The sequence below is a fragment of the Lutra lutra genome, chromosome 9 (genome assembly GCF_902655055.1).
Source record: "Lutra lutra chromosome 9, mLutLut1.2, whole genome shotgun sequence".
Taxonomy (NCBI): Eukaryota; Metazoa; Chordata; class Mammalia; order Carnivora; family Mustelidae; genus Lutra; species Lutra lutra.
The window spans coordinates 67,535,423-67,551,026 of NC_062286.1; the positions used below are offsets into that span (position 1 = coordinate 67,535,423).

A 15,604-nucleotide genomic window follows, 5' to 3' on the forward strand; every position below is an offset into this window, starting at 1 on the left:
TAACAACTGTAAATATTTCTGCACCCAACAAGGCAGCACCCAAATACATAAAGCAGATAATAATAAATATCAAGGAAGTATCAATAGTAATGCAATAGCAGTAGTGGACTTTAACAGCCCACTCACATCAGTAGAGAGAGCATCCAAACAGAAAATCAACAAGGAAACAATGGCTTTGAATGACACATTGGACTAGATGGATCTAACAAATAATACTCAAAATATTCCATCCTAAAACAGTAGAATACATATTCTTTGCAAGTGCACATGGAACATTCTCAGAATAGATCACATATTAGGCCACAAAGCAAGTCTCAACAAATTCAAAAAGATCAAATTCATGCCATGCATCTTTTCTGACCACAACTCTATGAAACTAGAAATTAACCACAAGAAAAAAATCTAGAAAGAACAAATACATGCAGGTTAAATAACATTACTAAACAATGAATGGGTCAACTAAAAAATCAAAGAGGAAATCAAAACATACATGGAGATAAATGAAAATAAAAACATAACAACACAAAATCTTTGGGATGCAGCAAAAGCTATCTAAGAGGGAAGTTTATAGCAATACAGGACTACCTCAAAAAGCAAGAAAAATCTCAAATAAACAACTTAATCTTACATCTAAAGGACCTAGAAAATGAAAAACAAGACCCAAAACCCAGTAGAAGGAAGGAAATAATAAAACTAAAGCAGAAATAAATGAAATAAACTAAAAATATAATAGAACAAATCAAAGAAACTAAGAGCTGATTCCTTGAAAAGAGCAACAAAATTGATAAACTTTTAGGCAGCTTCCCTCCCCCCCACACACAAAAAAACAACAGAAATAACAAATGCACCACAGAAACACGAAAAACCTATAAGACTATTATGAAAATTATATGTCAAAATTAGACACATTGGACAACCTAGAAGAATGGATAAATTCCTAGAAACATATAACTTCCCTAAACTGAATCAGGAAGAAATAGAAAATTTAAACAGGTCAGTTATCAGCAAGGAAATTGAATCAGTAATCAAAAAACTTCTGACAAGGAAAAGTCCAGGATCAGATGGCTTCATAGGTGAATTCTACCAAACATATAAAGAAGAGTTAGTACCTATTCTTCTCAAACCATTCCAAAAAACTGAAAAAATTCTTTCTATAAGCCAGCATTACCTTAACACCAAAACCAGATAAAGACACCACACACACACACACACACACACACACACAAAACAAAAACAAAAAACTAGAGGCCAATAGCCTTGATGAACATAGATCCAAAAATCCTCAATAAAATATTAGCAAATCAAATCCAACAATAATTTTTTTAAAAAATATTTCACTATGATCAAGTGGGATTTATTCCTGGGATGCAAGGGTAGTTCCATACTTGTAAATCAATCAACGTGATACAGCACATCAATAAGGGAAAGGATAAAAACCATATGATCATTTCAATAGACGCAAAAAAAGCATTTGACAAAGTACAACATCCATTCATGGTAAAAACCCTCAACAAATAGGTCTAGAGGGAACACACCTCAACATAATAAAAGCCATCTATGAAAAACTTAAAGCTAAGATCATACTTGGTGGAGAAAAAATGAGCGCTGGGAACTCAAAGACTGGGAACAAGAATGTTCAGTCTCACCACTTTTATTCAACATAGTACTGCAAGTCCTAGCAACAGCAACCGGACACCTAAAAGAAATAAAAGACATCCAAACTGGTAAGGAAGAATAAAAACTTTCACTAATGGCAGATGACATGATACTAAAGAGAGAAAACCCTAAAGAGTCCACCAAAAAACTACCAGAGCAGATAAATGAATTCAGTAAGGTCACAGAATACAAATCCAATATACAGAAATCCATCACACTTCTGTATACTATTAATGAAGCAGCACAAAGTGAAACTAAGAAAACAATCCCATTTACAATTGCACCATAAGTAATAAAATACCTAGGACTAGACTTAATCAAGGTGAATAAACTGTACTCTGAAAACTATGAAACACTGATGAAAGAAATTGAAAACAATACAAATAAATGGGAAAATAGTTCATGCTCATGGGTTGGAAGAACAAATAATTAAAATGTCCATACTACCCAAAGCAACCTACAGATGTAATGTTAAACCCTATGAAAAATATAATAGCATTTTTCACAGATTTAGGACAAAAAATACTAAAATTTAATGGAACCACAAAAGACCCTGAATAGCCAAAGCAACCCTGAAAAAGAAGAACAAAATAGGAGGTATGAAAATCCTAGATTTCAAGTTATACTACAAAGCTGTAGTCATCAAAATAGTATGGTAATGGCACAAAAATGGGCACATAGATAGAAACGACAGACTGGAGAACACAGAAATAAACCCATGATTATATGATCAATTAATCTTTGGCAAAGGAGACCAGAATATGCAATGGGAAAAAGACAGTCTCTTCAATAAATGCTGGTGGGAAAAATGGACAGCTAGCTACCTGCAGAAGAATGACACTGGACAACTTTCTTATATCATACAAAAAGAACTAAAAATGGATTAAGGACCTAATTGCGAGTTCTAAAACCCTAAAATTCCTGGAAGAGGGAGCATAGGCAGTAATTTCTCTAACATTGGCCATAGTAACATTTTTCTAGATGTGTCTTTTAATGGAAGGGAAACAAAAACAAAATTCAACTACTGGGACTTCATCAAAATAAAGAGCTTCTGCATGGGAAAGGAAACAACCAACAAAACTAAAAGACAAGCTACTGAATGGGAGAAGATATTTGCAAATGACATAGCTGATAAAGTGCTAGTCTCCAAAATTTAAAATAAACTTACACAACTCAACCCCCAAAACCCAGATAATCCAATTAAAAAATTGGCAGAAGACATGAACAGACATTTCTCCAAAGACATACAGATGGCCAACAGACAAACAAAATGATGCTCAACATCACTCATCATGAGGGGACTGCAAATCAAAACCACAGTGAGATATCACCTTACACCTGTCAGAATGGCTAAAACCAAAAACACAAAAAACAAGTGTTGGAAAGGATGTGGAGAAAAAGGAACCTTCGTGTGCTGTTAGTGAGAATGCAGACTGCGGAAGTCATTGTGGAAACAGTATGGAAGTTCTTCGAACAATTAAAAATAGAACTATCATACTTTCCAGTAATTCCACTACTGGGTATTTGCCCAAAGAAAATGAAAACACTTTTTCAAAAAGATATATGGACCCCTATGTTTATTGCATTATTTACAATAGCTAAATTATGGAAGCAGCCCTAGGGTCCAATGATAGATGAATGGATAAAGAAGTGGTATACATATAATATGGAATATGGAATATTACTCAGCCATAAAAAGGAATGAAGTCTTGCTATTTGCAACAAGAATGGATCTAGAGAATATAATGCTAAATGAAGTCAGTCAGAGAAAGACAAATACAGTATGATTTCACAAACATGGAATTCAAGAAAGAAAACAAAGAAAAAATAATACAAAACAAAAAACAGACTTAACTAGAGAGAACTGATGGTTACTAGAGGGGAGGTTGGCGGCGGCATGAGTGAAATAGGGGAAGGAGACTAAGAATACACTTATAACTATGAGCACTGAGTAATGTACAGAGTTGTTGAATCACGATATTATACACCTGAAACGAATGTAACACTGTATGTGAACTATAATGGAAAATTTCTTAAATGGTTAAAATGTTTATCCCAATTTTTTTTAAAAAGCCCTCAAGAAAATATTTTGGAATTCCTGGTGTTTTGGCTTTTAGAACTGTAGATAAGGGATCCTGGAAAAATTCAGTTGTTGCTTTATATCATCATGTGTTCTTGGTGAGAATTTGTTTGCAGACTCACCAATCAGCAAAAATTCATTGAAACTCACAAAAATGTAAAAGTCATTGTTGTAAATGAAACACTACTATTCCTGATTGAGGAATGATCCTCCTGGCTTATGAAGGCCATTTTGTTTGACTAAGACTTGGGCAGGGACCAGAAAGCCCCAACCATCAGCTCTGGCCCTACAGATTCAAGTTGATGTGAGCACGACCCATCTCCAAAGCTGGTTCAGTTCTCGATCCACAGTGTCATTGTTTTCACTGGAAGTCAAAGGTCTACATTAGCTCAAGCTCAACTAAAAAGATGTGAGAGAACTGATTAATACTATCCCTAATAAATTGCTTTTTTTTCCTGAGCTTGGCGTGTATCTTAATGTAAACTGTTCCATCTCTCTTGATGTTTAGCAATTAATAGTTATTAGAATATGCAAACACATGCAAATCTTAAGAGTGTTTACATACAACCTAGAAATTGCCATTTGGAAGCCTACAGGAGAGGTAACAGCTGACTTCACAGGTAGCAGACTAAGTAGGTATGCTTTATAAATGGCCCAAATGTTAATGAATAGCAATTTCTGAATTGCTATTCATTAACATTTGGAAATTCATAACATTTTATGTTTAAGAAACGTAAAATATCACTACTAGGTCACGGAAATTGGGAAATGGCCACGGTTAATTGTCTTGGTAAATTTGTTTGGAAAGCTGTTTGGCTGTTTGTGTAAAATGAGAAATCACTATATTTTCATGGAAGTGAATTCAAAAGTAATTGCTACTCAAAAAGTGAAAATGAGGGCGCCTGGGTGGCTCAGTGGGTTAAGCCGCTGCCTTCGGCTCAGGTCATGATCTCAGAGTCCTGGGATCGAGTCCCGCATCGGGCTCTCTGCTCAGCAGGGAGCCTGCTTCCTCCTGTCTCTCTGCCTGCCTCTCTGCCTGCTTGTGATCTCTCTCTGTCAAATAAATAAATAAAATCTTTAAAAAAAAAAAAAAAAAGTGAAAATGTGGAAGGAGACTCATGTACATCAAAAAATTCTTACAAGGAGGCACCTGGGTGGCTCTGTCAGTTAAGCACGTGCCTTCAGCTCAGGTCATGATCCCAGGGTCCTGGGATGGAGCCCCACATTGGGCTCCCTGCTCTGCAGGAAGCCTGCTTCTCCCTCTCCCACTCCCTCTGCTTGTGTGCCCTCTCTCGCTGTGTCTTTCTCTGTTAAATAAATAAGTCTTTAAAAAAAAATAAAAGAAATTCTTACAAGAGTGAAGCCATCCATCCATGTAGCTTCACGGTCAGATGGAGAACACAAACATTCTAACATTGCTTTGCTTGAATGTGCTCCTTTCAAGTGTATTTTGTTTCCATTTTTGAGGATGAGAAAGCCAAGGGTTCTTTCAGGGAGGATGGAGTGGGACAAAGTACATCCACACGTCCTCTGCCCACTCTACCTTCTTCCTTCTGTTTCATCCTTTCCCCATGCCCTTTCTGTCCCTGTTCCTTCACTTTTTTCCCCACATTCTAAGCAAATGCTTAGAGGACCAACGGTGTTGGCTAGTGAAGGGGAATCTGGTTCAGAGAGCTGTTTACATTCAAATTACCTTTCACTGTAAAAATGTTTACATTAATGTAATGTGATTAATGTAATGTAAAACTGTTTACATTATAACTACTTTTAATCCTCTCCTCATACCCTACATATCTTAATCCCTATCCTTATGCTGGGTCTCCTACCTCAGGCTGGCCTCTCTCCTATTCTAGAGGGCGCCCCTGTCACAGGGGTGTGACAGCCGGCCTCTGTGAACACCATAGGCAGGGCCACTTTGAAACCCTCCTCCTGTTCTGAGCTCTGCAAAGGTGCTTCTGAACTCAACTGCCCCCTTTCCTGCCTCAGGGTGAGGATGCACCAAGGCTGGGGGGAAGGTGAAAAAGCCTCTTGGAGGTTTCCCCCGCATGGCCCTCTTCATGCAGCCTGGAGAACTTCAGCTGGATCTGGGGTTGTTACCAACACTTTAACCAGGCTTTTGTTCTTCTGACGCTATACATTCACCGTTTTTCCACTGAGAGCTGGAATGAATGCCAACATTTCTTTGGAAGTTTGATGGTACAGAGTGGACTTCTGTTACAGTGTTGTCAAGAGTGTGACAGGCAAAGGCACCACTGATGAGGGTGGAGGGAGGGTACTACTTGGACAAAATTTTTTATTTCACTGGTATTTTAATGAGTAAAAACATATATATATATATTTTGTGTGTATATATATATACACATACACACTATGTTGTTTATATATATTATATAAATATATTAAAATATAAATAAAAATAAAAATATATATATATATAAATATATATATAAACAACATAGGATATATATATAGTGTGTATATATAGTACATATATATATACATAGTAAAGCCATGAGTTCACAGATATTATTGCTTATAGTGAGGAAGAGTAAAAAAAGGAGAAAGCTGTATTAAAAGCAATTTAAAGTAAAAGACTAAGAAAATAAGAATATTAGTGAGCAGGCACTATAAAATCACTATAAAAATCAAAAAGATGGCAAGAGTATGGCTACCACTGAAGAAATGGCACAAATTCTCAAGGCTCCCTTGGTCTCAAACTGCAGCGTGGTCTTTATGATCCTTTAAAAAGCATAGTCCAGGGGTGCCTGGGTGGCTCAGTGGGTTAAGCCTCTGCCTTCGGCTCAGGTCATGATCCCAAGGTCCTGGGATCAAGCCCCACATTGGGCTCCTTGCTCAGCAGGGAAGCTGCTTCTCTCTCTCCCTCTGCCTTACTTGTGATCTCTCTCTCTCTTTCAATAAATAAATAAAATCTTTAAAAAAAAAAAAAAAGCATAGTCCATTATTCCCACAGCAACAGAGGCCCTTATCTCACTGGTCATCCATCTATAAGTGCACGCCACCTCTCCCCTGATAAACTGTAAGCCCAGGCACTACATGCCACAACTGTGAGGTGCAGGTCTACCTATGCTTCTGGTCTACCATGCGCCACCTGTGTCTGCTTTGACCTTGGCAAGGGTGTGTGTGTAGGAAGCGTTTGAAACTGAAACAAAATGTAGGATGTCCCTGACCGTCTTCCTCTGACTCTAGGGACAGGAGTTGGCCATGCAATCAATACAACCCTGCCCCCCTGTTACCTGGAGCTCTTTCTGCACTGGCTCCTGAACTCTCCTTTGAGAGCCCAAAGTTAGGAACTGAGCATCAGATAGAAAAGTAGAGCTGGGTAAATACGGTTTCTGCTCTGATACCCACTCTAAAATTTATACCTTATCAATGGGATACAGTTTTTGGATGAGCTGGAGAAAGTGACCACCAGGAAGCAATCATCATTGCTGGCTGATGCTCCCCAGCATCCAGCCAGTTTATGGTCAATAATCCCACCTGGTAAGTTTACTCATCCAGTATCTAGTATATGATGTGCTCACAGTTCACCTTGAAACATACACCAGGAAGTTTCATGACTCAAGGTCAACATTTTTGGCTGCTTTACTAACATGTTTTACCTTGCTCTTCTGGATGCTTACTTGCTCATATGTCTGTTTGAAGTATTTTTCTGGATAAAGTTATACAGGCTCATCTCTGTGGCAAAGAACTTAAGGGCCTCCACTGTCTCCTTGTAGATGTTCTGAAGCAGACCCTAAATTTTACAACTTGCAATGTTGACTCTTATGCCTGGTATTCAGAAATGCATCCAAGCCAAGATTCTGAGCTTCCATAAGAAAACAACAATCCAATCTCCAGACTGGCTGACTTTTGGTATTTAATAGATATTTAAGGAAGCTGGTCTCTAGGTACATACAGGAAGGATGACATCCAGCTCACCTCTCTATTGCTCAATTTTTAAGAAAGGTTTGGTTGACAACAACATTCTCTAGGGAGGATGGCCTGGAGACCAGGCAGTGCTCTTCTCTCAGCCCACTGCAGTCTACATCAGGCCAGCAGAGAGCTCTGAGCACTGCCAGACAATCTGGCCTTCAGAAGAACCTCTGCAGCTGCATGGCCACAAGCCCACAACAAGGGGCTTCATGAAAGAGAACCTGATGAGTAACAGCTCGCTCCATGCCCTCTGAGGACTTCCCATCCCATGTCAGAGCCCTGTCTAGCAAGATTCTTAGCATTGGGAGTCATTCGCCTTCACCTGGACACTGAGTAAGTTTTCACCTTGTGGACGGCATGACTCACAGTACTAAGCACCCCTCCCTCAGCACTGGCTGCAGGAGCCAAGAGCAGAGTCTGGAGTCCGCCTGCGGCAAATGAACAGAACCCCCCTCGGTGCTTAGTATATGAATACCGTCTGTGACTTCATCTTATCTTTTCTGTTTACAGCTCCACTTTAAACTCTCTCAAGCCCAAATTCTTTCTTTGAAAATAACATTATAAGTCTATCGTAAGAATTTTGAAAGATGTATATAAACTGTTTTGTATTCCCTGGTACACATACTCAGCATATATAATAATAGCTAACAGTTATTGAGTGCTGACTGTACCATAACTTATCCTAAGCACTCTGTAAGCAGATTTAATCCTCACACAACTCTATGAGGTTGTTATTAGTATCATCCCCATTTTTTAGAAGTGAGCAAATGGAGGCTCACAGGTTTTTAAAATACTGATTCAAATCTATCATAGGCAAAACTTGGATTTGAACCCAAGTCCCCAACTCTGATCCCACTACTAGGAGTTACTACTTTAAAGCTATTTTTTTTGGTCTTGTTCTTCTTGTCAATTATTTGCTTATTTTTGGAGGCTGGGAACAGTCTCATTTAGGGTCACCAACTAGTCCAGAATTTCCCAGTTTTATAATAAAAAAGCTCATTTCCCAAGATAGCACTCAGTGGTTTTCTTATTATGTTCTTGATCTTTGTATATGTTCTTGATCTTTGTAGCAGGACCATTGCTAGTACCTACAGATACCTTCATGCATATGAGGAAGAAGAGGTACCCATTTATTTGGATACTTTTGATCTTCTTTCAATGTATTTATGTAAACTGCCTTAAATCCTTTCTAGAATAAGATGGGGTCCAGAGAAACAAATATAAATACAGAACTTCACATTGTATTTAACACCTTTAGAGTTATGAGTATTAATATACATATTACCTTTATATCCTTGTTCTGTCTCCCTGAGATCAATTTTGGTTATTGGCTTGAAATCAGTATCCCATAATCGAATACACCCATCTCGTCCACCAGTGGCAAAGCCTTCTTCACAAGCATACATGCTAAAGATTCCAGCCTGTTGAGTAAGGCAGAGAATACTCAATACTGCAATGATTCTCAATAGTCATTATAGTTGGATCTTGATTAAAAAAAAAAAAAAAAGCAAAAACAAAAGTTTTTTTAAATACCTTGTTCTCTATTGAAATCCTGACAATCGACCAAGTAGCCACTTATAAAATCCTTCATTTTGGTTAGATCAAAAATTAATCACAATTACCACCAAAGCAAACCAGTTCAAATGCTCCTTTACCATTACTAAACTGATGGCAATTTGAAAAAAAAAAGAAAATCATTCACTAATTCCTTGGTTAAAGTCGATATAAAGATCAATCTCCTTTATGTGACTACTAATTCTTATAAAGAAAAGGCAACAATGGAGGTGTTTCATATAAATTGCTAGTCAGAATAACGAAGGAAAGAACATAAACACTTTCACTGGTAAGCAGGTGCCTGAAATGCATCTCAGTGAGCTCAAGAAGGCAACACCTGAGCCTAAATGAAGACAAATTACATTTGTGTTAGTTTGTTAAGGATTATGTAAAGATGCTTCTTTTCACATGAGAAATAGCTTCATAACTTAAAGATGCTTCTCCACAGGAAAATATTTTGCCTAGTCTCTTGAAAAGTGCTACAGGAATATACTATCAACATAAGATCTAGTGTGAATATACTATCAACATAAGATCCAATGCCTTAGGTTACTAAGGCAGCTGCTTTTATGCATAAGGACAACTACTAACCTCTGAATTGTTTTAAAAGCTGTTTCATAATTAGTAAAGCCAAGAAAGTTCGTTCAACATACCAGACAATGAAAGACCAAAAATTTCCTAGCTCTTTTACTAAGATGTGCTTCAACTTTTCTTTGTATTAAGAGTAATAGGTGACCAGTGTGGAGGCAATTAGTTACAGGTCTGGTGAGTTTCCAAAAAATTTTTTACCCTGTTTCCACTTACTACAATAAGCTTCAGCTTTCACACTCCCCATTCTTCTGGTCATTTCCATTTTATCATTTATAGATACGGCAATGTAACCATTATCACGTGTCAAAAGAGAACAGAATGGTCAGAAGTAAAGTTTGCCCTTGTTCTTACAAAGCAGAACCTCATAAGAGAGAAGTTTATCAATGGTTTCTGTTTGCATTTTAAGAGCTTGTGATTCGGACATGGCAGTGATGCTCACTCATTCAGAGCGAGGAAATATTTACCCTTACTAACCAATGTAAAAACAATACTTATCTACACTCTTGCTATTCAACACACAGGCCCCAGGCCAGCAGCAATGGCATCATCCCAGACTTACTGAGTCAGAATCTGCATTTTAACAAGATCCCCAGGAGATTCATGGCTACCTTAAAGTTTGAGAAGTATTGATCTAGAAGATGAAAAGGATCATAAAATAATTCTATTCTTCGAGATGTTGATGAATAATAACACTAATGAACCAATAATTGAGGTGAAGGCTAAATTATTAAGCTTTTGAAATATTTCTTTTAGGTGAACAAAAATAATTTGAGAAATCTTTTGTGAATGTGTAGAGAGGGTTCAGCAGGGTCCGCTGATTCTAAAGCAACAGGAAAAAAAACACATATTTATGATGTCAACTTTTTAAATAAATAATCACCCACTTTCCACATGGACATACTCACACTATGTGCGCCTTGAATGGTGCGGACTAAATTGAGCCCTTTCCAGACGTAGATGTCTCCATTTAAAGCACCAGAATAGGTGATGTCTTCTTTGGCACATGCAAGGCAAAGGATGGTCTGAAGATCCCCCGTTTTGCCAAATATCCCTCTTTTTGCAGTCAGGGCATTTCCACAGAGTGTCCAAAACTGCAAAGTCATAAAATGAACAGATCCCAAAGTAATGTCTTCTTTCTGATGCATTACATTATTGGTATTTGCTTCTATTTCAGTACATTTTTTTGGCTAAATCTTTTATTGCCCCCTGCCCTTGAATTTTTAATTTAAATGCAATTAATTAACATAATGTATTATTTGTTTCAATGGGTACAGGTCTGTGACTGTCTTACACAATGCCCAATGGTCACCACGACACATACCCTCCCCAAAGTCCATCACCCAGCCACCCCATTCCTCAACACCCCATCCCTCCAGCAACCTTCCATTTGTTTCCTAAGAGTGATTCTCTTATAGTTTGTCTCCCTCTCTGGTTTCCTCTTTTTTCATTTTTCCCTCTCTTCCCCTATGATCCTCTACCTTGTTTCTTAAATTCCACATATCAGGAAATCATATGATAATTGTCTTTCTCTGATTGACTTATTTCCCTTAGCATAATACCTTCTACTTCCACCCACGTTGCTGCAAATGGCAAGATTTTATTTTTTGATGGCTGCATAGTATTCCATTGTGTATATGTGGTGTGTGTGTGTGTATATATATATATACACACACACATACACTCACATATTCTTTATCTATTCATCTGCTGATGGACATCTAGGTTCTTTCTATAGGTCAGCTGTTGTGCATTGCTGCTATAAACATTCGGGTGCACATGCCCCTACAGATCACTAGATCTTTGGGGTAAATACCCAGTAATGCAATTGCTGGGTCATAGGGTAGCTCTATTTTCAACTTTTTGAGGAACCTCCATTTGCATCATTTGCTATAGCTAAACTAGGCACACATAATTTACCTTGTTCTACTGCAACCAACAGAACTGTAAAACCTTTCAGCCAACTGATAGCACCATAAGAAAAACTTTAAAGGTATTTTTTTAACTTTCAAAAGTTCTAAAATTCCCAAACTTTACTAAATGCTTAATGGTGATTAAATACAAAAGGTCAATGTTCTCAGAATTAGAATAAAGTGGACAAATCATCAGGTTTTTAATTTTGGGGCAAATTACAGAAGCAGTCTAGGTTCACTGTAGAGAAGTTTAGAAATACAGAAAAGTATAAAGAGGAAAACTGAGATATCTACAACATCCTGCTAATGTGTTGATAGATCTTCCAGACATTTTTTTCCAGACATTTGGAAAATAATGTCTTTTAAACTAAAATTTGTGATAAATCTTCACTGTAGAAATGTTACTCAAAAACTTTTCTATGAGTTATCTTTTCATATAGCCGAATAACTGATTAAGCTTTTTAGTTTTCATTGTATAATCTATCATGTGGGAGAATCGTCACGCATAAAGCTTGAGCTACTTTATAGAAAGTAATAGCAAGACTTCCATGGTTATACAGAAATTAAGTATTTTGCTTTGACATGGTTTTTTAAATGTATGAATTGGTATGACTTTCCTGCTGTGTATATAGCCCCTCAGTTTATAAAGGCTCTTTATGTTTATTTGATCTTCCTAATATCCCCTGACAACAGGCTAAAGCAGCTATTCCTATCATCCCCATTTGGAAGTGAGGGCAAAGGGGCCGACATGGTTTGCTCAAGTTAAGGGTTCAAAGGGTGTCTTGCATGAGAAAATATTGAAATCTTGATTTTGTCTTGACAACTTTAAGTCTAATGAAGATACTTAGAGTGCAAGAGACCGTTTCAAGACAGCATCTTCAGAACACATACAAGTGGCAAGAAAATTCAAAAATAGAGAACCACGTTGAATCACTTGGAATGAGCAAGGCTAGGATCCAGATCAGTGGTGAGGAAGAAGTTACATCAGGGATGAGGACAGCAGGATTAGGCAAATCCAAGCGACAAAAATTTTTAAAAAGTGTGAGGAAAAATCAGTGACAAGCCAAACATTTTGCGCCTATGGGAGAGGAAAAATGGTGGCCCTCTCAGAGTAGTTAAGTATTGAGGGAAGCAGTTCTGGGATGGTTGTAGCACCAGGGAGGTCTGGGACTCTGGAGGAGGGGCCCTTAGGGAGGATGAGAGGCGGGTGTGCAACCACATGAGACAATACAGCATTCTTCTCTCATTAAGGAAGCAAGCATCAACTCTGGTGATTGGTTTCTTTGGGCACATACTACTTTTATGAAAAGTACACATGGAAAGAAGAAAAAGATCTGGAGAAAATATGGTTAGGTCCACACTTTGGGAAAACATTTAAGTATTAACTTGCAACCTGAATAAACTACTAGATGTAAACACTTACTGGTAGTACAAACATGCTAAAAACCAAACAAGGTGGCCATTTCCTTTTCTCACCATGTCTCCCATACATGAAGATTAAAAGTAGAGTAATAATTTTGTAATCATTATCCCTAAAGAAGAGTAATTGCCTTATAGCTATTTTTTAACTTAGAATGTGCACCTCTGATCTGAGTTACTGAAACACTTTTAAAAATTTTTTGTATTTAACATACAGTGCAATGTTGGTTTCTCAAGTAGAATTCAGTGATTCATCACTTACACACAACCCCTGAGTTACTGAAATATTTCTAATGGACAACCACAAAACAGAGAGAGACCATCCTCCTCAGACACAAAGGTTTTCTGATTAAATCATCCAGTAGGAGGCAACAATACCAACATGAAACATTCCAAATAATCCAACGACTCTCTAAAAAGTCACATATAGATATAATGCCAGGACAGGTAAGAGATTTTTCATAGAAATGGCAAATCTCTGATCTGTCTTCTCGAGAAGCACTTGCTATTTGGAAAACAGTGACAATTTACAGTAGCAACACATCAGTAAATCCACATCAAATGAACAGACATTGTTTATCTTCCCCAAACTCCACTGCCAGATTGTAATGCTAATTTTGTTAGGACTGGCAGCTACCCTGGAGTTCATCTGGCTCTAGGTAATCTCCAGTGTCCCTTCTAGCTGTGACTAGGGACTAGAGAAGGATCAACAATATCCACAAACTTGGGAGGCTCATCTGCTGTGAAACCAAGCAAGCATGACAATGCTCAACGGCTCCTGTCTTCAAGCATTCATTTCAGGTAATTGAAATTTGCCTGTCTGCCAAACCCTGAGAATTTGCAAAAACAGGCTTTCACTCTAGCTACACAATTTCACATGAAAATACTTTCTGGGAGTGCATCAAATATATTTGCATTCAACTTGTAACTGGAATCATTCATTTGCTGTTGGGTAGGTTTGGGGGGGGGGTGTTGGGGAAGGTGGGGATCCTGGAATTGGTTCTAGAAAATACAGATAATGAAAATATTTGTTGAAAGCTGCTCAAACTTGTGGATTTCCTTCTAAACAAAATCAATAAAAATGGCTAGATGGGCATTTGCAGATTATTCCATTTGAGGTCAAAAATACTTATTTTTGCTTAGAAAAAGATGCCTGGGGGCACCTGAGTCCCTCAGTCAGTTAAGTGTCTGCCTTCGCCTCAGGTCATGATCCCGGGGTCCCTGGGGTCCTGGAATCCAACCTTGCATCGTGGTCCCTGCTCAGCGGAGAATCTGCTTCTCCCTCTCCCACTGCCCTTCATCCTGCTTGTGATCTCTCTCAAATAATATCTTAAAAAAAAAAAGCCTGCCTGCTAAAACATAATTAACACACCTAATGGGATAAACAGCTCTGTTTTCAGATGAAGTTCTAGGGTTTTATAGGTCTCTGTTTTTAGAATTAACTGATTAACTGATTAAAAGACCTAAGCAAGGATGGAAAGAAATAGGGAAGACACTGGAGAAATCATTAATTAAGCAGCTAATCTGTTATTTTTCATAATCTGTTCTTGGGGGGGAAAGTCAGGCCAAGACAGATCACTGAAGAAATAATTTCCAAGAGTTCTACACAGGAAGCAAGAGACTGAATTTAAATCTTATCTGTGCCACTATATTTGTGATCCCAGGAGAAGGGAAGAAAATTAACATTATTGTGCCCTTTACTCGCTCCACACCCTGTTTAATGTAACTTTTAATAAATTCAGATGGTAGTGATCCACAACCCTCTAGGTTTTTGTTTGTTTAAGATTTCATTTATTTATTTGACAGAGAAACACAGCGAGAGAGGGAAGCAGGTGGAGAAGGGGAGGGAGAATTAGGCGTCCTGCTGAGCAGGGAGCCTGAGGCGGGGCTTGATCCCACAACTGTGGGATCATCGCCTTAGTCTAAGCTTAACGACAAGCCACCCAAGTACTCCTTGTTTTTTTTTTAGAGAAATTCAGCCTCAGGGAGATTAAGTAGCTTTCCTAGAGTAAAGGAGAAGGAGGTAACAAGGATTGGAAGTCAAATAGCCTTCTACATTTTGGCTTCCACACCGTAGGATATGCAGGTTGGATGGCGGCTCTGGGGTCAGTGTCCCAGACTTCTAGAGAGCCATCAGAGCCTAGTGGAAACCAGGCTTATCATGATCTCACGTAATTCTTTGATTGTGGGTTAAGAGAATAATTCAGTGCCTTTGCAATTTGTTAGACTGATCAGAAACTCATGTTGGCAGATACATTTATCTTTGATTAATAAAAACTGTAAAGGGAATTACTATTTAATGGCTATTTTCTGGCCAAAATTTTTCAAAATACTGGTTTCCTGAGAAAATTAGAAAAGAGGGTCTTCAATGATGAAAACACTGATAATCTTTGAATATATGATGGGCTAAGGACCTTTCTGCTCCCGAGTGCCAAGATTCTATGGGTGTGAATACCTCCCC

General features: G+C 38.0%; 1 protein-coding gene across 2 annotated transcripts in view; it reads right to left on the bottom strand.

The window, feature by feature from the left end:
• EML6 (EMAP like 6) overlaps positions 1-15,604 on the bottom strand; it is a 272,951-nt gene that overhangs the window by 138,558 nt on the left and 118,789 nt on the right. For both annotated transcript variants that reach the window (XM_047743696.1, XM_047743695.1), the window contains exons 6-7: positions 10,720-10,905; positions 8,955-9,090 (exon numbers count right to left, since the gene is read on the bottom strand). In XM_047743696.1, coding sequence (XP_047599652.1) covers positions 8,955-9,090; positions 10,720-10,905 — 322 coding nt within the window. The remainder of the gene's footprint in view (positions 1-8,954; positions 9,091-10,719; positions 10,906-15,604) is intronic.